Source organism: Anabrus simplex, chromosome 1 (assembly GCF_040414725.1).
Source record: "Anabrus simplex isolate iqAnaSimp1 chromosome 1, ASM4041472v1, whole genome shotgun sequence".
NCBI lineage: Eukaryota > Metazoa > Arthropoda > Insecta > Orthoptera > Tettigoniidae > Anabrus > Anabrus simplex.
The window spans coordinates 1,554,283,295-1,554,307,516 of record NC_090265.1 but is presented as its reverse complement, the minus strand read 5'-3'; the positions used below and the strand labels follow the sequence as shown (position 1 = coordinate 1,554,307,516).

General features: G+C 36.5%; 1 protein-coding gene across 1 annotated transcript in view; it reads left to right on the top strand.

Moving 5' to 3' along the window:
* Positions 1-24,222, top strand: part of LOC137498543 (repetitive organellar protein-like) — a 278,597-nt gene that overhangs the window by 177,997 nt on the left and 76,378 nt on the right. Inside the window, exon 9 of the mRNA XM_068226217.1 lies at positions 22,564-22,668. Within this exon, the coding sequence (XP_068082318.1) occupies positions 22,564-22,668 (105 nt within the window). The remainder of the gene's footprint in view (positions 1-22,563; positions 22,669-24,222) is intronic.

The window sequence follows — 24,222 nt, the reverse complement described above, 5'->3', positions numbered from 1 at the left end:
GTCTGGATGTGTTAGGAGTTAATGATATTTGAGTAAGGAGAGATAACCAGGAGAAGTTAGGTGATTATACAAGTGGGAATCAAATATAAACATTTTTTTTGTTTTAAAATTTAAATTCATTTTTTGGAAAACACAAGGCAATTACAATTTATTTTTCCACATAGTTTCCTGCTTTGGAAATGCATTTGTCCCAGCGTATGGGCAGCTTTTTGATGCCCTCATCGTAAAAAGAACAGTGTCGTGTTACTAGCCAGTTTTGCGCCAAAGTCTTCCACACTCTCATCATCTTAAAATCATTGCCCTCCTAGAGCTTCTTTAAGCAGTCCAAACAAATGGAAATCACAGGGCAATAAGCCCAAGCTGTAAGGAGGATGATCAAGTGTAGTCAAGTGCATTTCCTGTAGCTTGGAGACAGTTAGAGCTGCAGTATGGGACCACGTATTGTCGTGGAGAAGGATCACCCGTCGAATTGGTTGGTCTCTTCTTTTGTGGCGATATGCAACCCTCGCCTTGTTCAACAGCTCGCAGTAGTAAGCAGCATTGATTGTGCGTCACTCATGCAAAAAATCAATCAGGAAAATGCCTCACCGATCGCAAAAAAGGTTGCAAGAATCTTGCCAGCTGACAGTTGAGTCTTGGCTTTAACTAGTGCTGCCTCCCCTTTCCTCTGCCACACCTTATTGGCTTCTATGGATTCGGGAGTGTAGTTGTGGACCCATCTGTCATTGCAGGTGATAATCTGACTCAAAAATGCACCTTCTTCTACAAACCTTGCTATAAGCCTCTGACAGACCTCCAAAGTCTCAACTTCAGATTTTCGGTCAAAAGGCGAGGGACCCATCTGGGACACACTTTACAGAACTGTAGGTCATTTTTTGATGATTGCTTGAGATCTCCCATAACTGATTCTGATTTGTTCTGCAATTTCTGATACTGTCGCCCCTCGATCGTCGTCAATAATGTCTTTAACCGCACAAATGTTTTCATCTGTAATGCTGGTCCGAGGACTGTGATCGTGTTTCTGATTTTCCACATGTCCTTGAAATTTTTATGCCAGCCAAACACATGCGACCTTGACAATGTTTGATCACTGAACTGTGCAGTGAATCTCTGTCTAATTTCCATTGCTGTAACTCCTTTAAAGATAGAAATTTCATAATGTTCCATATTGAACTGTATCACAATGAAATTGAAAACAAGAAATAAAGTTTTCAATATAGCTGTAACTCCTTCACGAGCAAGAAATTTTATAATTATGCATTGCACAATGGAGGGGTACACCTGTTGCCCTGACATCATGAGCATTACTGTCGAAATGGCAGGAAATATCTAACAGCATGCTCTCCCCACTCCTGACGGTCCCGCCTAAGCATGACAGAAGCGCGGGGCCAGTCCTACCAACTGTTCATGATCAGGAATAAGAATCCCGTTTATATTTGATTGACCTTCGTAAAATAACCTTAACAAGTGTTAAAAGGGGAAGGGTAGAGTGTGGGGTAAGACTGTTCATCAGGAATACTATTGCATGTAACAGAGTTTCTGTTAGGTATATAAAAGAGTGAATTATTTGGGTAGATTTAGCTGTTGGAGGAATTAGGATGAGAATTGTCTTGGTATATTCACCATGCGAAGGTGCAGGATTTTTTCCTGTTCTTGTATCAAGTAGACATGATGAGGGTCCCATATGCTGGAACCATACTCTAACTGCAGTCTTACCAGAGACTTATACACAACTCTCCTTTCTATCCTTACTACAAATCCTAAATACTCTCATAACCACATAAAGAGATCTGTAACCATTCTTAACAACCTCGCAAATATGTTTATCCCAATTAAGATCATTCCTTATATTAAGACCTAGGTACTTACAGTGTTCCCCGTAAGGTACTATCACTCTATCACTCTATCAACACAATAATTAAAACTGAGAGGACTTTTCCTTTTGGTGAAACTAACAACTTGAATTTTCATCACATTTACATTCATACAATTGTCTGTTGTCCATCACACAACATTGTTTAAGCCTCTCTGTAGTCGCTCACAATCCTGCAACTCATTTACTACTCTATATAGTATAACATCATCTGCAAATATCCTTATCTGTGATTCCAGATCTTTACTCATATCATTTATATATTTATGAAAACATAAAAGTCCAGTAATATTGCCCTGCATGACCCCTTTTTAATCATTGCAGGATCAGATAATGCTTCACCTACTTTAATTCTGAGTTCTGTTTTCCAGAAATGAAGCCACCTATTCAACCACTCTTTTGTCTTGTCCAATAGCCCTCATTTTCATCGGCAATCTCCCATGATCTACCCTATCAAAAGCCTTGGTTAGGGCGATAGCAATACAGTCCATTTGACCTTATGAATCTAAAATATCTGCTATATCTGGCTGGAATCCTACAGGTTGAGTTTCCTTGGAATAAACTTCCCTTAGTAATTTTGCAAGTGACTGGACGAGTTGGCCGTGCGGTTAGGGGAACGCAGCTGTGATCTTGCATCTGGGAGATAGTGGGTTCGAACCCAACTGTTGGCAGCCCAGAGGATGGTTTTCCATGGTTTCCCATTTTTATACCAGGCAAATGCTGGGGCTGTACCTTACTTAAGGCCACGGCTGCTTCCTTTCCACTCCTAGGCCTTCCCTATCCCATCGCCACCTTTAGACCTATCTGTTAGTGCAACGTAAAATAACTTGTAATTGAAAATTTAGCAAATGTGTCTAATATACAGTACTGCCGTAAGTTCTGTCAGTAAAATATAAACTAATTGAGAATGAAGAAGCATGGCAACGCTGTATGTCATCGTTCACAAGGTCACCTTTACGACTCCATAGTAACCAGCTTGCAGTATGCCAGCAACAGGCAGCAGTGAAAGATGGAGTGGGGAGTGTATGAGAATTGTGCTGCATTGGCATTATTTCATTGCAGAAAGCGAGTTAAGGAAATTTTTCTAAGCTGAAATCTCTCAGTATCAGTGAACAGTTTGTGTTTCGGACAATAGAACAGTTTAAACAAATGGGTGCAACTGTTGACCCCGTCAGATTGGACCGTCCTAGATGTATACGCAGAAAGGAATTTGTGAATGCTGTTCATGCAAGGATTCAATGCAATCCTTTGCGTAAACAAACATTTTTGTCTTGTGAAATGAATGTATCTCCACAAACTATGTCACGTATTTTGAAGGATGATTTATGTGTTAGTGCATACAAAAGATATACATGGCATTTACTAACTAAAAAATTAAACAAGATACGCTGGGTTCGATCCCAGGCTTTGTTAACGACGTATGGCGAGAGCCAGTATCGTGACATCCTATTCACAGATGAAAAAATATTAACTGTGGAAGAGTCATTAACAAGCAAAATGATCATGTGTACGTATGGTCCTCTAAAGAAGCAAGAGAGAAAGTTCCATGTGGGCAGCGCGGACATCACCCTGCTTCTGTCTTGGTATGGTGGGCAGTTTCCTGGAGGGGAGCATCGGAGGTGCATTTTTGCGAAGGTGAAGTAAAAGACTTCTGCATCTGTCTACCAGACAGTGCTGGAAAAGGTGAAACCACATATCAGTTCAAAGTTGTTTGAAGGGAAATTGTAGATTTTTCAGCAGGATAGCGCTCCTGCACACAAAGCAAAAATGACACAGTAGTGATTGGCAGCCAATGTCCCACGGTTCATTGCTGCTGCTAACTGGCCTAGTGGAAGTCCAGACATCAATCCTCTCTGTGGGAGAAGATCGAGGCAATAGCATATCAAAAACGGCACCCCAATATTGAGATGTTAAAAAAATCTATCACGTCAGCTGTCATAAAGTTTCCACTGGACACGATTCATGCAGCTATTGAGTGGCCTCAACATCTTTGCCACTGTGTTTCCACACATGGTGATCATTTCAAATAAGGGTATCTCATTCTGTAGCATATTTTGTGTTTTTGTTTTTCAGAATATATGTATATTAATGGGTTAACATAGTTTTATTTAGAAGTTATATGCATTGAAAGTACTGACAGAACTTATGGCAGTACAGTGTATAATCAGAAAGAATGCTTTCCCAGACCTTACAAACAACACATCAAGCTGATTGGCCTATAATTATCTGTTTTATGATTATCGCGTTTTCTCTTTTACTGTACACTGAGGCTACTATTGGAACTCTCCATTTATTTGGTATCGCTCCTTCATGCAAACAGTAATCCAATATATGGCATTACACGTTCCAACCCATTGCCTTTTTATATATCCCCAGAAATCTTAACAATCCCAGCTGTCTTTCTAGCTTTCAACTTTTGTATCTTTTTATAAATGTCTTCATTATCATTGGTAAATTTCAGCATTTTGTCAGTACTAGTCGCCTCCTCTATTTGGACATTATAATTATCCAACTAAGTGTACATCTTGCTAACTAAATACTTCTACCTTATGTAAGTCCTCATGTATACACTCCCCTTGTTCATTAACCCCTTAAGCGGGGAGCTTGGTACATACCGGCTCACTCCCAGGTGGGGAGCGTTTTCCCTGATTCAAGAAATTATTTAATTACTTGATTAAAAACAATCTTAGACTATAATGAACTATTGAAGGGCCCTAAGAGAAATATTTATTTGAATATAATGTGTTTAATTGTTGGAAAATTCTATTATTTTAATTTTTCAATACTTTGTGCAAAAGCATACTAAGTGCTTTCACACTGTGATGTCAAGGTTACTTCTTCCTAATAGCAAAGCTCTGGTTTTCGTTTATACGGTAACTTTTACCTGAATATTTTAGGCAGTTTACTAACAATCTCTGCCTGGATATAAATGTTTCTGTATATGTAAGTTGTAGATTTACAAAGTTCACATGTACTTAAAAGATTTACAATGGAATAAATTATAATATTCACAAAATTTTCTGTTATGTTGGTTAGCACTTTCGAGGGATCAAGTTTATATATCCTACCTACAATTCATAAGTGACACACACAGAATATATTACACTACAATACAGGTAATATTTACAGTATTTACAGTCTTCACAGTGTTATATCTTTCATATCTGTTCATTATGATACACGTGGAGTCAGATCATGTTATAGAACCCCTCTTGGCGTCGCATAATTTATATGATTCCATTCTGAAGCGTGATCATTTTCTTGGTATGTAAACTTCCACCCTAGCCACCCTTTCCATAGCAACAGGTTCTCATCAATTGACACTTTGCCATCAGGGGTATAAGCTTCCGAAAATGTTGCTAACTCATTGTAAAATTCTGGATTTATCTTGTATATTTTAGGAGGAATTTGTCCATTATTCACCTCATTTGCAGAGATATGTAAAAAGCTATGGAGGAAAATAATAATAATAATAATAATAATAATAAAAATAAAAAAGGTTATTGGCTTTACATCCCACTAACTACTTTTAGAGTTTTTGTAGATGCTGAGGTGCCAGAATTTAGTCCCACAGGAGTTCTGTTGCATGCCAGTAAATCTACTGACAAGAGGCTGAGGCATTTGAGCACCTTCAAATACCACCAGTCTGAGCCAGAATCGAACCTACCAAGTTGGGGTCAGAAGGCCAGCGCCTCAACCGTCTAAGCCACTCAGGCCAGTGAGAAAAATTATCTTCTGTGTCATCAGCTCATAGAAAATAGGCGTAGTGAACAAGCGAATGCGAGAAATATAGCGTCCTAATTTAGGTTTCTGTACAATCCCCTGTGGCAACAGTATGGCGATAAGAAGCTTTATTTTGTCCTTATTTGTTCAGATATGGTCTTGATCTCGACTCCTTTCTTTTATCTTACTAAACTGGGTTTTATGTGTGATTTCTTGTGGGGCGTCTTTTGTCTGTTCAGCTATGTTCTGGCATATCTCGTCTTAAAGAAAGCAATTAAAATATTTCGCTCAGTTTTGTTCTCCGTAAAAACTCTCCCTTTACATCACGATGGAATTTTGGATCAAAGCGGGACATTCTTTGTCCATTTTCAGTATAACTTGCATGGTTGAATTGTAATCAGTATTATTGTCACTGCTGCCACTGTCATAATCACTACTTGAACTGGAATTGAACACGTGCTGTCTGTTTGGCGACTGCTGAACATTCACATCAGCTGGGCCCGAACACTGTACATTCAAGCCTACAGTACTTATTCCTGGTATGTTCATGTCACTTATGAATTTCCCTTTGGCAGAACTTATTGCACTAATATCGTTATTCTCTCCACAAAATTCCAACATTTCGTTTATCATGACCCGTAAATCGTCTTCCTCTAACGCTGGGGGCCGGTAATTCCTTTTAGACATTTTAGCAGAAAAAAATGTAAGAATAAGGATCGAATATAACCCTGGTCTCTGCAGTTTGGACAGAAGTCATGAATTGAGTCTGTATGACGGTTGCATATGATAACAAATGTTGTGTAACTCGCGATAAACACACACTCCTGTCGTGAAGGAAGAACTCAAGACTGGTGATAATAAATCAGGTCACAGTTCTAAAATGTCATCAGAGAGGTCTGTTCAGTATCATAATCTCTAGAAATCCCTTCTACAGCAATATTATTACATCCAAGGGACGATTAGGCGATAAGCTAAAGCTTCAGCGCGAAGCTATTAGGCCTTAGGTCGTTCTTGCCCGGACGTTACCTGCGTTCTTTATGTTGCTACTTGTGGATGCCCCATTGGTATTGGGAGAACATAGTTGAAAAAATTCACATCAAAGGGTAGACTCATCTAGAATACGCTGCTGAAAAGGAAATAACCCTCTGCAGGCAGGCAACTGAGAAAAAAAATTTGTATCGGCAGATATATCCGTGTTCCCTGCCGAGCAAGCAACTTGCAGCCGTGGATCTCGCCGTATCGCCCATCTAACGGGTTAATGATCCATGGAATGTCCTTATTGGAACCTGCTTTTGCCTTAAAGTATCTATACATATCCTTTCATTTCTTAAAATTCATATAGCAGGCCATTTATGTTTGTCATCATGTTATCCTTAGCAGTTTTTTGTTTTGTTTTTTCCGTTGCTGAATTCAATTTCCTAGCGAGCTCCTTCAATTTCTCTTTACTCTCAAGACCATTCCCAACTCTATTTCTTTTATAATCTGCACTTCTTATTTCTCTTTATTTCCCTGTTATAATATAATGGGTCCTTACCACTTTTAAAGGTACATATCTGTTTTCATTCTCCTTGACAATTGCTTTAAACCCACCCCATAGGCTGTTTATATATTTACCATCTTCCACTGATCATAATTGCTTTTTAAAAATTTCCCCTTTCCACTCTTATCAGCCATATGGTATTAAGTAATAGTCCTCCTTATATGACATTCCTTTCTCTAACATGTTTATTTTTAACTACTACAAAGGCAGCTTCATGAACTTGTACCATCTACCACTTCAGTTTTCCTATTTAGCTCATCTGGTTTTATCATTACCTCATCTAGAATATTTTTCCCTCTATTTGGTTCCATCACTTTCTGATTCAGCTGTCCTTCCCATAATAACTTATCTACCATTTGTTGGTCATAATAATAACACTTTATTAACGGTAATACCATTTTACATAACAGTAGAGAAGAATAAACAAAACAAAACAAAACACACTAAAAAGAAAGTTCAATGGAGTATAAGTAGAAAAATATGTACAATATATACACAGGTTATATTACAAGTAATCACAGGAAAGTAATAGTCAATTCTGGAGATTATGTAAGTGATTTCTAAATTTTGGCAATGAGCAGTTAAATATATCAATATCCACTTCGTTTAGAGATCTTGACATACGTTCAATTGTCCCATTGAATGCGTAGTTAGTTCTATGCCAATTTGTAGACAATGTATTCTTGAACCTTGTGCGTCTGTCTGGTACATGTACATTAATTTTTGCAAGGAGCTGTAGACAATTCACCAAGGAATGAAGCAATTTAAAAATGAAGAGTGTATCCAATAATTCACGGCGTTGTGACAGGCTATGCAGATATAAGGACTGTTGTAGGGATGTGTAATTAACATTATCATATGAGAATCCTGCTCTAAATGAATATAAAAAAAGAAATTTATGTTATACTGAATCTAATCTATGGATAGAGGTTTGATGAGAAGGGTTCCAAATAGAAGTACAATATTCTAGTATAGGGCATACCATAGACACATACAGCAATCGATAGGTAGCTAAGTTTGAAAATTCTCTAGAATATCTAGTAATGCAACCCAATCTTTGAAATGCTTTCTTACAAATATTTTCAATATGTTCATTAAATTGATAGGTTATAACTGAATAAAACACAAAGTTCATTAACTTGTGAAACAGGGGTTAGAATGTTATTACTAAATTTGTACTGAAATGATATTTTCTTCTTGTTTTTAAAAAACAATATTATTTTACATTTCTCATGGTTAAGTTTCAACCCATTTTGAATACAGTACTTTTCCAGATGATGTAAGTCTTCTTGAAGTTTTAAACAATCCAGTGGACAATTAATTTGCATAAAAATGTTTGCATCGTCGGCAAACAAAAGCAATTCAGAATTCTTAAGTATATTTTTAATGTCATTTATGTAGAGAGTAAAACGTAAGGGCGCAAGGTGAGACCCTTGAAGAACTCCACTGGTAACAATAATAGGCGCAGAAAAATGATTCCTTATTTTAACAATCTGCAGGCGATTTTTACGATACGATTCAAGCCATGAAAGGAGAGGCCCATTAATCCCGTAGCCTGTTAGTTTTTGCAGCAAGATATCATGGTCAACAGTGTCAAAAGCTTTTGAGAACTCTGTATAAATGCAGTCCACTTGGGAGTGGTTCTCTATTGCATCCAAGAGGAACTGATAGAATAAAAGAAGATTGCTACAGGTTGACCATCCTGAAAAGAATCCATGTTGCTCATCAATGATGATGTTTCTGAAGAGAGGTGTGATTTTTGTCAAGAATTACAGAGTCAAAAATTTTGGAAATATGAGAAGAAATTATAACTGGTCTATATTGTTTTATGTCAGTTTTACCACCATTTTTGAAAACTGGACTAAGAAATCCTTTCTTCCATTCCACTGGAAAAACGCCTTGGTTTAATGATAAGTTGAACAGAGAAAAGAGTGCTTCACATAAAATAAATTAGCAGTACTTGAGCAGGTAAGTTGAAACACCATCAGGTCCTACAGTTTTCTTTAATTCCAGAGATATCAGTTTGTTGTAAATTTCTGCCCTACTAATGTTTATAACTGATAGATTGACAGAGAAATGATAATCATATGACATACTACTACTATTCTGATAAGAAGAATAAACAGATGAAAAGTGGTTGGCAAAAAGTTTGACAATATTTTCTCCAGTATCTGCTGTAACTTCATTAAGATGCATTGTTGAAGGAATATTATTACATGACCCTTTAGAACTTAGATATTGCCAGAATTTCTGTGGATTGGAAGTAATACTTCGTTCAAATTTGGAGACATATATTGTATAGCAAGATTTAGATTCAGACTTGCATTCATTTCTTAATTTCGAGAAATGCTGATAATCACTATTGAGACCTGATATTTTGTATTGCTTGTGTGCTTTCTTCTTTTCAATAATCAGTGACTTCAATTTATGATTAAACCACTTTGGGAATTTGGGAGTCTTAAAATTCTGTATAGGGATGTAAAATTCCATGCCATAATGTAGTACTGAATAGAAGATTTCTACTGCTTTATCAATTGATACATTTTGAAACATCTCCTTCCAGTTGAACTGTGACAGATAATAATTTAGTCCATTATAGTCACCATTTAAAAAGTCAAAATAAAAACTATCAGCAAGCAAGGAATTGTATAGCTCATTTATAGGTAAAGAAATCCCTAATGCTGGGTGGTGTCTATCGAGTGGGACAATGCTTTCATTACTAGATTTTACTTCAATGGAACTGGAGTTACTGAAAACCAAATCAAGAAAGTGATTCAGAAAATTTGGGATAGCATTAAACTGATTTAAACAGAGGTAAGAAAAAGTGTCTATAACTAAACTGGACTGCATAGTGTGGTTACCTACTGACATAAGGCCAGAAGATGTTTCTTCATTTACTATCCAATTAAGATGTGGTAGATTGTAGTCACCAACGATGAGCAATACATGGTTGTCAAGATTTGACATAATTTTTTTCAACAGCACTGCAATGTTAAAAATATTTTTGGACAGGAGACTTGGGTGGAATGTATATAGCACCAATGATTAATTTTGTGGTGTTAAAAGTCAGGGACACAAACAACTGTTCAACTGTGTTAATGCACGGTATCAGAGTAGGTTTAAACCTCTTGCTAATACAGATCATTAACCCCCCATGGGATGCCTTCATACTCGTTAAAGAAGAGCTATCGCATCTGAAAATTGAATAAGTTTAGAGTCAGAGTTCCACATCACTAATTTCATCACTTAAGTTTGTTTCCCCTTTCCACTCTTATCAGCCATATGGTATTAAGTAATAGTCCTCCTTATATGACATTCCTTTCTCTAACATGTTTATTTTTAACTACACAAGGTTCAAGAATACATTGTCTACAAATTGGCATAGAACTAACTACGCATTCAATGGGCCAATTGAACGTATGTCAAGATCTCTAAATGAAGTGGATATTGTTATATTTAACTGCTCATTGCCAAAATTTAGAAATCACTTACATAATCTCCAGAATTGACTATTACTTTCCTGTCAGCCAAACATGAAGAAATTTTAAGTTCAGTTAGTTTGCTTCAAAGTCCATTTACATTTTGATAGTATCCTGTAAAGTGTTCAACTAACCTTTTTATTGATGTCTTTGGTGCTTTCTTAGTATAGTGTATCTGATCTCTGTGAAATGATTCCCTATCTACATTGTGTATTGTATTCCTTATATAAGTTATACTTTCTAAATCATTTTCTGTATCACTTAACTTTTTGCCATTAGGATTAGCATCCCCCCCTCATTTTCTTAATTAGTTTCCCGAGAGCATTCTACTAGATATTCTATTGAGAAGTTTACCAAACTTGGAGGTTCCTTTTCTGTTAAGGTGTAGCCCATCTTTTCTAAAATCACTACCTCTAAGCCAACTATCACCATCGACAAAAAGGACATCTCCATTACGGCATAACCAGTCAAGAGTGGAGTTAACAGCATCTATGTAGTGATAATCAACATCATGCCGATATAAAACGCCACTGAGACAAAGCTTTGCCGCTGGAAACCACCTTTTTATTGCAGTAATAAGCCTATCAGTTTCAGCCATTATGTCACTAGGTGTTGAGAAATTATCAAGGTCATTTGTGCCAATATGAACTATCAGGGCCTTCAGGATTTTCCTTATGCTTTTCTATTGTTCACATTCCCTTCCCACTTAACATTTGGCTAGTTCAGATCATCTGCTACAATAACGTTCCTTTGTGTGTTGTTTCCCGCATAGCCGATTATCATATCAAATAATTCTGCATCAGCGTCAGCACCAGCCTTGCTAGGTCTGTACACCCCAAAAATATCAAGTTCCTATTGTCTATAGAGATGGTTTTTGCATCTATAATTTCATGTTCCTCGTCCTTATCTTCTTTGTAGCTTACAAATTCCTCTTTCACCAGTATCAATACTCCCCTTCCTATTGTTCCTAACCTGTCTCTATGATTAAACACTCCAGTTCTGTGAGAAAATGTCCACATCCACAATATCACTTTCAACCATGATTCAATTCTTGTTACTATATCTGGTTAATTTAAATCTATCAAATTACTTAATTCTATTCCTTTCTTTACAATACTTCTACAGTTTAACACTAACAATTTCACGTCATCCTTACTCGACTTCATGCTTCCTATACTGTCATCATCACTCCCCAGTCCACCCCGTTTCCCTGAATGTGCCCCCCTATAAATCTTCTAAACAAACACCCTAACTTATATTTATCATTGCAGTTCAAGTGAAGGCATCTGAGCGTACATCCCTATCTCCTACCTACCAATTACGATCTACAAATCTCACTCCCAATTTCCCACATACCCATGCTATAGTCTCATTTAAATCCTGAATCACTTTCCATTCAGTATCCCTCCTACACAGTATCCCACTGTTAATAATCTCTGCTTCCCTTAAACTTCTTCCATGCTGCTGTAGCCAGATCCCAAACATCCCCAACTATGTTAGCAGCTATTCCCGCTTGTCTTACATTATTGGTACGAATATGGAAAATTATCACCTTCTGTTTACCCTCTTCCCACCCTTCTAATTTCCTTAACATCTGCATTAACCTAATTCCAGGATAACAGTCTACCCTGGTTCTCTTTCCTCCACATGCTTTATCCACATGCCTGACAATTGAGTCACCCATGACTAGAGCTTCAACCCCAACCTCATTAGATTCCTTCCACTCCTGGTCTCCCTTAACTTCCCTGATGCCTGAAGAACTCACTTCCTTCTCCCTTTTCCTCCCTCTCACTACCCTGGTCAAACTCCCTCTTCCTATCCTCTACTCTAATTTTTCCTTTTCTACCTGTCCTTTTCCTCTTGCCCTGCACCTCCTCTGTAACACTTCCCTGAACTCCATCTTCCCTCTGCTGATCTAACTGCAGTGACTCATACCAATACCTCACCCGTGCCCACTCCCTTAGGAAAACCCTTAGCCCTTGTTTTCCTTGACCTGAAGACATTTGTCCACTTCTGTGGCTCAGGCAGTAGCACACTGGCCTCTCTCTGCTGGGTTCCGTAGTTCAAATCCTGGTCACTCCATGTGAGATTTGTGCTGGACAAAGTGGAGGTGGGACAGATTTTTCTCAGATACTTGAGATTTTCCTGACATCATTCATTCCAGCAATGCTCTTCAATATCATATAATTTCATTCAATTTCTCAGTCATTAATCATTGCCCCAGAGGAGTGTGGCAGGTTTCGGCAGCCAGCACAATTCCTATCCTCGCCGATAGATGGGAGCTTCATTCATTCCATCCCTGACCTGGTTGAATGACTGGAAACAGGTTTTGGATCTTAATTTTTCATTATTATTATTATTATTATTATTATTATTATTATTATTATTAGTATTATGATTATTATCATTTTTATCATTATTATGATTATTATTATTTGGAAACAGAAAAGGCACGCAGGAGAATAGTCATGCTACAATTCTAAACAGGCCTTCTATGTTTCCAGTACCATGTGTGGAAAGAGGAATTTCTTTATATTTCTGTGAATTTCTTCTTACAGGACTCAAGAAACTAAAAAGAAAGATAACAGATTGTTCCAAGCCATTATACCTGGTGACAAACAAAGTGTTTCTCTAAAAAGGTTAGAATTTTATCTTAATTTAATGCACAAATTAAATTTATCCCTTCAGACTGTTAAGATATCCTTTCCTGGTTGGAAGGTTATTTTCTTTTAATAGTATTGCCTGTATGTTTTTGTAAAGTAAGAAAATAGAGTATTCTTACTAATGTCATCAATAATTTTTCCTAGGTTTCAAGAATCTGAAAAGGAGCACGTCAGCTCATTCCAGTCTATACATTCTAATGACAACCAAAATTCTATATTTAAAAGGTTAGACATCCTCTCTCTTTTCATTAATTCATTTTGTCTATTGAGATAGCAGTTCATTCTCTTTTAACTAATTGATTTCATTCAGACAGCAATATAACAGAATGCCAAAGAAATAATGAGATTAAGGAGGAGGTGCAGGTTAAAAAGAAATAGAGTTAGGAATGCTTGTGGAAGTAAGGAGAGATTAAAGAAACTTAATAGTAAATTGAGATTAGCAACAAACAAACAAAAAGCTGCTAAGGATAACATGATGGCAAAAATAATTGCCAATCAAATTAACCTTTAGCAAGAAATGGAAGAGTATGTATGGGTATTTCAAGGCAGAAACAGGCTCTATGAAGGACAATCCAGCAATCATTAATGAATAAAGGGAGTGTATATGTGAGAAGGCAGAAGAAGTATTCAGTCAGCAGTATGTAAAGAGAGTTGGATATAAGGATAATGTCTAGGTAGAGGAGATGACTAATATTAATGAAGTACTAAAATTTACCTGTGTTAGTAAAGACATGCAAAACAATACAAAATTTGAAAGCTAGAGAAACAGGTGGGATTGATAAGATTACTGGGGTATACTAAACCAATGGTTTGGGATTTAGTGCCATTGTCATATCTGAAATATTTGATTACAATTTGCATGAAGGAGCTATACCAAATGAATGGAGAGTTGCTACAGCAGAACAAGGGAAAGGGCAATAGAAAGCTGATAATTACAGGTCAGTTAGCATGTTGTTTCTAAGCTCTGAGAAAGCATTCTTTCTGATTATATTAGACTTTACAAAATTCCTAATTGGTTCGATAGAAGGAAGTTTGAGTTTCAGGAAAGTTATTTCAGTGAGGCTCAACTTCTAGGATTCCAACAAAATAAAGCAGGTAAAATGGACTGTATTGCTATTGACCTACCCAAGGCTTTTGATTTGGTAGATCATTGGAGACTGCTTACAAAAATGAGAACTATTCGACTAGGTAAAAAAGTATTTGAATAGGTGGCTAAATTTCTCGAAATGATGAGAGAATTAAAGTACCCTAATGATATCCTAATGGGTATGGCAAGGCAGTATGCAGTATGTTTCCTTATGTTTAGTAGTGGAAAATGAAATCCCAACACTTTGTGAGCATTAGCAAATACACTATTGCCACTTTGCGAGATATTGCAAGACATTGATTGCCAGCGCACCTAGCGGGACAGCCTTGAAACTGAGTGTAGTAGTAGTACCAATCAGCTGATGATGTGTAAAATTTTGTTCTTGGATTTGCGTTACGAGGAAAATTTTCATGAAAATTTAATTTAACCAGTGACAAAAGATTTTGGATTTACAATCATAAAAGCATTGAATCATATTTGGTAAGGTTCATGCAGTTTTTGGCTGCAATAACTTTGAACTTGTTCAGCTATCGAAATCTTTCTTCCACTTTCCTCAGGACAAACCAGTGGGTTCTTTCTTAACAATAGTAAATTTATTATCTATGAAAAAATGCTGTGAGTTCTTAATGTATTCAGTTTTATCCTGATTACTATACAGTAATATTGCCTTTATCTGCCTTGGTGAACATTAAGTTGTTGACATTTTAGCACCAAAAAATCCAAGGTCTGGTAATCACTATTGCATGTTCCTGTAGTGGTTGGAAGCGTAATGTGTTGTCTGAATGTGAAGAAAAAGTCAGTAAATACATTCACATATATAGGACTGACATTACAAACAACAGCTAGAGTCTACAGAGCCCACATAAAGTCTCAAGCAACAGCGGCAACCAAAGCCATATATTAAATTAAAACAATCGCAATGCTTTCACTGGAAACTGCTATGAGATTATTTGATGTAAAAATAGCTTCCATCCCCACATACGAGCTGGAAATAATCTGGGAGAAGCTCAGCATGGTGGACTTCAGGACACTCGAAGCAGTCAAGTCGTGTTTTCTGAAAGTTACCCTGGGGTTATAAAAATACACAAAATTTTGACTAGCCAAGGAGACCTTCTTTATCGAGGACCTCCGGATGAAGAAAGGGCTACCATTCACAGATGCCTGGGAGAAACAAATGCAAGACAGAGTAAAGAAAAGAGAAGAAATTTGGATCGACTTTTATACAACAGAGGCCATGAAGAATAGGACATGGTAAAAAACTGACCAAGACCTACGACACTTCGTGAACTCAATGGTACTTCCATGACCCACACGAAGCCTGCATATGTAAATTGTGTGGTGTGCAATGCAGCTGATACCATGTACTCACTTCTACAAATTGGAGATCTTCTATTGTGATCTTTTGTAAAAGTGAGTGATGACAGTGTACAGGATAATTCTAGTTTGTTCTCAACTCTATGCACAATTTGTGTGCCGTATCTTCAAATTTAAAAAATGTCAGCTTTTATCTGATTTGTAAGCTACAATAAGGAATCAAGGATTAAATCCTAAAGTTTGAAAATGACATTATAGCTCATTATTTATCAACCGAGAAAATATGTATTCTTTGAAAACTGGGATATTACAATTTTCCTACTTATGAACACTTAAAAAAATATTTCAGACACTTGCCCTCTTCAATATATATATTTATAATGTAATTTTTGAATTTTTGTTTCCTAAATTTATTTTTTACTCAGTAGTCTGCTTTATCAGTCCACAACTTTGATACTAATCATTGGCTAATAATATTGCAAAAGAAAAATAACTTAAAATTACATGTGCTCACCTATGTCCTGCAAGTACCTAGATGTAGGAAGTGCATTTCTCCATTCCAAACATTTTTAGCATTGATTAATGGAATTATCCACGACTCCTTTTAATATTTCCTCAGGGAAAATGAATTTATTTCTTGATGGATGATTGCCTTCAGTTCCTCTGAGGTGTATGGGTTTGTACCACTGATGGAATAGAGTCTCAAAAACTTTTCCTCCATTTATGTACTAAGTCTAAAATGATTTCAGTTAAACCCCTCAGTTTTACAAATAAGATTTTGTTGGCAGTGATGAAAAAGTCAGAAATTCAGTCCAGTACCTTCACTGTTGTTAAGCTTTGGTTAGTTTCAGAACTTACAACAAATTTTGCATGATTGTAACCCTTATCTATGTGAAATATTTTGAATTAAACCATGAAATTACAACTTCATATGTCAAACAGTATGGAGGGATGAATAATTTTATCATGTCTTCACACCACCACCACTGTCAAAACCCCTTTAAGTTGTATTGTTTTAAGATTACTTATTTAAAATCTAATATAGGACCAACCATCATGTGAAATAAATTTCAACCTTGTATATCAAATGGTATCAGAGAAATTAATGTTTCTTGTAGTCAGGCCTCTACCCCCCAGTGAGCCCCCCCTTCCTCCCCCAGGAGACTATTATTTTTAAGACCACTTCTTACTTAAAATCTAAGTCATATAGGAGCAAACATCATATGGAATTTCAACCTCAGATGTCAAACGGGTTCAGAGAAATTAATATATTTTGTTTTTGTGTTTAAGGGCTGAAATTTTTGAACTTGTTTAGTACATAAAGGATCAACCCCTGTGTGAAATTTCAGCTTTGTCTGGTGAAGAGTTTGAAGAATGAATATTTTAGTTCTTAGGGTTTTACGCCCCATTTTTTTCCCTTAGAGATGGAATTATTTGGAACTCTTTCTTAGTAAACTCTTCTATTGTCATGGAAACGTATCCACAAAATTTCATTTCTTTATGTCCAGTAATTTTGTCTGGGTGTTGATTGTCAATCAGTCAGGACACTGACTTTCATATATTTAGGTCCAACGTCTCCTTCTTTGTCAAGATCTATAAAACATAAACAGCTGGGCTGAGTTGATCAGATGGTTGAGGAGCTGCCCTTCTGATCCCGATTTCGCAGGTTCGATCCTAGCTCAGTCCAATGGTATTTAAAGGTGCCCAAATACACCAGCGTCATGTTGGTTGATTTACTGGTATGCAAAAGAACTCCTGCAGGATTAAATTCTGGCACCTCGGCGTCTCCGAAAACCTTAAAAGTAGTTAATAGTTAGTAGAGCCAATAACATTATTATTAAAAAATAAACATAAATGACTATACATCTTGTGGCATATTTGATTATTTCATATCGAGTGAAAATCTGATCCCAACAACCCCTATTGACACAAGTCTAAAATGTCTCCAGTTTCATCCATATTGTCTAACCAATGATGAGAGTTGGGAAGTAATAGAGTAAAAGTAATTGAATTACTTGTAAGGATTACATTCTTAGTCATTTTTATTTGTAGTCATTACTTTTTACAAAATGTAACTTTTACTTGTAATTCACTTCTTGAAATAAAATTGTATTGTTACATTCTAGTAACTGACATACATCACTGGAAGCAGAAACAGAGTAACAATAATGATGATGAAGATATTTTTTTCAGTTCTACAGCATAACCAGTAGCTTCACTAGTACTTTCAAAAATATGATCCTTATCCCAACGATATTCTTAAAATTACGCACAGGTGTTTTTCAAGTGCCCCTGTAGAGCATCTTTTCAGTAAATGTAAAAATGTACTCACCCCACCCCAAGTCTTCGAGGATTACCGGGAGCAATAAAAATAATAGAATCAATTCATTTATTTGCAGAGTAAATGACAGATTATTTGGAACACTGAATGTCAGGAACTAAAATAAAATTACAGGAGAAGATCCAGGTGTGTCATGCTCTGTATGTTCAGTGGTTCTGTGAACCCTCTAGAAGTAGATAAATATTAGTAAAGTGGTTTATCAAGAAAATGTGGTAATAAAGTTTGAGCAATCTGTAAATGCAAATACTATTTTGAACAAATTTTGTAAAATTTAAGTTTGATCTGTATTAAACTTATCTGAATTTCTGTTGTAATGAGTTCAAATTACTTTGTGACTATCTGGTTTCATAATATTACTTTTGTAGGACTGTTTAGAATACTGCAATGTTCCTTTATTTAACGTTTATGTATAATTACAAATTTGTAAAGTATTCCTCTAGGCTACTGAGATTATGTTCCTATTTTTTGTCACATAGGCCTATTTCTGTAAATATAGTATTTAGCCACTGACGTTTCAAATCCATTTCATGAGGTCGTGATGTAAAACTACACTCACTGGCAAAAAAAGCGAAACGCTACATATTTCAGACAAAATTAAATGTTAGTCCATTTGAAACCTTGTATAAATTAAATGTTATGACATTACAACAATATGGTAATGTATCATAAATTAATTAGCCCATTTGAGAAGTTTCAGTGCAGTAATTGATAACTGTGACAATCACAACACCAGTACTATTATTTCCCACCTTTTGACAAGAATGACCACAAATGGCTGTCTTAAGGTTTGTTGCTGTGAATTCTCATGCTGCTTATTTTTTTGGACATTATGGCTTGTCTACAACAGTTGACCTTACTTCTAAGTCATGCCTCTTTCACCTGAAAATGCAGCAAGAGCTGTAGCTTTAGTGTAGGATGGGCGCAGTATACGCTATGTGCACATGTTATAGGCACGCCATACTCTAACATGTACAGAACTGTTAAAAGGTACAGAGAGGACAATATCTACACCAGAAGGCTTGGTTCTAGTCGTAGGAGAAGCACTACTGAATGCATTTTTTTTTTTTTTTTTTTTTTTTTTTTTTTTTTTTTTTTTTTTTTTTTTGTAATGCAAGTTCTTTGTGATTGATGCACAACAGCTGTGAAAGCCAGAAATCATTTGCAGCAAGTACAGGGCACAAACATCAGCAAAAGGAAAGTAAGGAGGAGGTTGTATGAAGTGGATTTAAAATCCAAGAGGCCTGCCATACGACCTCTGTTTACACATAAGCACCGCACCTCTCGGATGCAATTCGCCAACACCCATCAAAACTGGACTGTTGAGCAATGGAACTCATGCTGTTCGCGGATGAATCGAGATTCTGTTTGAGGGCACCAGGTGGAAGGGAGAGAGTATGGTGAAGGTCCGAGGAATGTTATTCACCCTGTACTTTCTCTGCAAGGACACCATTCAGTGGAGGCTTTCTGCTGGTCTAGGCTGGGATTACTACTGATGCACGCTTGGAACATAACTTTTTTCATCATTGTATGATGTACAAGGGGTTATTGTTGCTACTGAGGTTTTATGATGTGTCAAATTTTGGCAATATAGTTTACAAAGCCCTATATGAATGCACCTGCAGCATTCATTATGATTTACAGATTAGCGTCCAGAAATACTCCGGACTTGAACAAGAATGAACAACTCTGCAGACAATTCAAACCAGAGACAGTATGAAATGTTCATTCCGCCCTAATATAAATGTGAAACTACCTCAAGGTTTAAAAGATGCGAGGTGCCGATCTCCATTGAACACAATGACAAAGAAAATGACTGAGAGTGAGACTCCATGGTGGAGACATTTTCTTCATATAAGAAAATGTATTTTTTATTCTATGATATTTAGAAAAAGATAAAATAAAAATAAAATTATAACAAAACCATACTAGGAAATATATTCAGAGAATTAGAGTAGACGAAGCATTATCTGATTCTGTAATCATTAAGAGGGAAATTCCTCAAGGCAGTATTATGTTGCAAAGTTTGGGCTGGGAAGAGTTGGGAGAAAGGAGACAAGCTTGTCGACTGAGTGGTATGTTGATAAACTTAACCATAATCAGTATTTGATTTGATCCTGTATTGACTTACCTATTGAATAAACTATGTAAAATAATTTATGTTGGGTTCACCTTATCAGTACACTTTTAATGACTGAAAATTATTCATTCATGCATGTTTCACGAACAATATGCATTCTGTTCATCAGTGAAGTCAAACCAAAGAATAAAAACAATATAACAGTATCTTTTGTTTAGGCCACAATTTAAAGAAGTAATATATCCTACTTCACCATATAAATTAATAACAAACAATAGTGAAATATTATGAAAATTATCATTACAGATAATTTTAATAATTTGATGATGTTGAATGAGAATACCTAAATACATTTAAGATCTTCAAGTTTTTCTTCCTTAAATGATCAAATGCTAGTTTGAAAATTGGGTTCTCATCTGTTATTCATGTATGTTCATATATGTTATTCATATATTAAGGATATGGTTACATCTATTTAAATTACATACAGGTTACATATAATATACCAGAAAGTATGGATAAAAACAAACATGGATAATGATATTCTTATCTTAAATGACACAGTACAGAAATAATACAGTACTACTACTACTACTAAACGTTTTCATTCCTCCCCTGAAGGGGAGAGGTTGGCCTCTTAGACGGTGATGCCGTCTCTCAGGCCGGGAGATTTGTTACGGTGAAGGAGATGTGCGGAGAAGGTGAGGGGTTGGGCGGGCGTGGCCTACACTACGAACTGTTCCGGCATTCGCCTTAGTGCAGGAGAATGGAAAACCACGGAAAACCATTCTTAGGACAGCCGACGGGTGGGGCCAGGCGAGAAGTGCAGCACTGTGCCCCAGGCCCGCCTCCCGAATGCAGAGGCATAGAGCTACGGTAGAGCCGTGGCCACCTTTCCTCTGCTCAGTTGGCCGGTCAGAGTACAGAGCTTATGGGACAACAACCCACTCTGCATCTACCGACCAAATAAATAATACAGTATTTGGTGCAGTAGTATAAGCAAATAGCAATTGTCTCTTACATCTGAGAAGGAAGTACATAAATGATTATAATATATTAAAACTGCAGTTAAATATACAAGAAAAGGTTGACAAACAATTAAAAATATTTTAATGAAATTAATTTAAATCTAGAAGTAATAGAAAAATTAATTATTGGATTATGGTTAGATAAGGGAGGGAAGGCCAGCCCCATGGTGTAGAGGTAGCATGCCTGCCCCGGGTTTGACTTTCGGCGAGGTCATGGATTTTACCTGCATCTGAGGGCTGGTTTGAGATCCACTCAGCCTACATGATTACAACTGAAGAGCTATCTGACAGTGAGATGGCAGTGTAGAGAGCCTAGAATAAGGATGTAAAAGAGAAGGCATATAAGTCTCTGGTAAGAACCAAACTAGAGTATGGTTCCAGTGCTGAACACACGACACCTCATCATCTGCAGGCTTTCGGGCTGAGCAGCGGTTGCTTGGTAGGCCATGGCCCTCCGAGACTGTTGCACCATGGGGTTTGATTTTATTTAAGTGAGAGAAGAGATTATAAATATCGGGCGAGTTGGCCATGCGGTTAGCGACACGCAGCTGTGAGCTTGCATCTGGGAGATAGTGGGTTTGAACCTCACTGTCGACAGCCCTGAAGATGGTTTCCGTAGTTTCCCATTTTCACACCAGGCTGTACCTTAATTAAGGCCATGGCCGCTTCCTACCCACCCCTAGGCCTTTCCTATTCCATCATTGCAATAAGAACTATCTGTGTCGGTGCGACATAAAGCCAATTGCAAAAAGATTATAAGTAAAAACAAAATGTACTGTTACATATTCAAGGTATCGAAATAATATATTTAAGCTTATCACAAAATGGCCCAATTTTACAAATGACTGCTATTATACTCTGGTAGGTGTGAATGCTGTATTGCTTTTATAACAAATTTAGTGTGATTGCTAAGCGCATGTATCTTATTTTTGTGCTTTGTCCTATGTGTGTGAATTTCACTGCCTAGATGATGATGATGATGATGATGAAAGAGAAGAATGGGTAGAGTTATGTAATTCTATATGCAATACAAAGTGATGTAATCAAATCCAAGAAGGAAGGTATTGAGTAAAACGTACAGCATATTCTGGCTCAACATCATTCAACAAATTGCCAACTGAAGGAGTATTAACAAATTTTCTGTGCTTAAGAAGTCGGCTTTTAGCTATTGATTACAAAAAATACATAGAAATTGTTATAACATTTAAATACTGTATAACTGTATATTACTTCAGTGTGATACCAGTATAGTTATGACCAACAAAATTTGTTGTAATTATAATATGAATATTACATATTGTCAAGCAGTCACTGTAAAGAACAGTTCCTCCAAGCTAGTAACACATTGGGACAATTTTCAGAATGAATTAATGAATGCAAATACGAAAGTATTCTGACAAAAAAATGTTTGACTAACCCTTGTTTCATATCCTTCCAGGAAGAAACAGTACCAAAGGACATCAGAGGAAATGCCACTTTCCATTTTTGGTGAGAGAGTTGAGGAACATCTTTCTAGCGACAAGAAAGGAGATGATTCCAACAGGTATATTTGTACTGCTTAAATATCTTAAGCTAATGGTCTTTCAGTGATAGATTGCATAATCTGAATCAGCTGCCCCTATTTCGTTGTATTTTTGCAACCTGTAGTTTATAATCTAGCATGAAAACATCTCCTATTTAGTCCGATAACTTCTTGTGCAGGTACAAGACTTGAAATACCAGTATTCATTGCTGACAAACCAACAATGTGGAGGTAATAATGAATCAGTGAATGGCATGTATAAAAGGAATGCTCCATGTTGTTCAGAAACTGTTGTTACTAAGATGGTATGATATAAGCGAAACTATGACTGACTTCTTCGTGGCAACGATGCTTAATGGTTAGTGCTTGAGTTTGGAGGTTCAAGACTCATGCTGACAAAATATTTTTTTAGGCATTTATTTCAGTCCCATATGAGCCACAATATGGAGACCAATAGACATTATATGTCTGCATGTTAGATAACACTTCTGCATTGCTTAAGCGCGGCCGGTATCCAGTATTCACGGGAGATAATGGATTTGGACCCCACTGTCGGCATCCCTGAAGATGGTTTTCCATTGTTTCCCATTTTCATACTACGTAAATGCTGGGGATGTACCTTAATTTAGACCATGGCCACTTCCTTCCCACTCCTAGTCCTTTCCTGTCCCATCATCACGATAAGACCTGTCTGTGTCAGTGCGACATAAAACAACTTGAAAAAAGTTAGATAACACTATTCTGTCTAAGTTGATTTCTTCGTCTTTAAGTATACTCAAATTCAAAGGTTTTAAACATACATATTTGAACTTTATTCTGTTGAAGAATAAACATATAGCTATCCATTACTGCATTTCATTTTGAGATTCATGGAATTATTAATATTTATTAATTTTTCAGTAGTCAAAATAATTTTTAGAAATCTCTTTACATTTGTTGATGTAATGAAACAAACAGGGTAGCTTAAGATATAGCATGTTTTGAAGTACTGCAAGTACTTTCTACTTTCTACCTTATATACTATTTTAATCGAGCATACCTAGAAGCAACAAGTACAAAAGTTGAGAATATTACTTTAAATTTTTCTTGACATACTAGATCTTATCTGAACAAAAGAAAGCCTTTGTTGCATATTACTCATCCCCCTTGTCATCTAGAATTGTTCTAATTGCTTTGCTTCTCTTTCTTGCTTTAACTTCCACCATAAACACTTTATCTTCCAACTTAATATATCTAGTACCAACTATATTGCACCCTAATTGGATCCCTAGATGTTAAAGTACCCTAACTTTATCCATATTAAATGTTATTACAGTGCTATGGACACCCATCTTTAGGGTTTTATGCCTCATAAAAACATTTTTAAGCACATGGTTCGAAATTATATTATTACAAGTTTCATTAACATTTTGAGTTTTCCCTTCCAAGCACATTTCCAGCAAATCAGGGTGGGCAAGATCTCTACAAATTAATTTTATAAGAAGCATTGTTTCTTCAGGAAGTTTATGATGTTCATAGGTTTCCTTTTTCTATTATACTTTCATCATGAACCACACGGATGTTGTTGGGATCTGC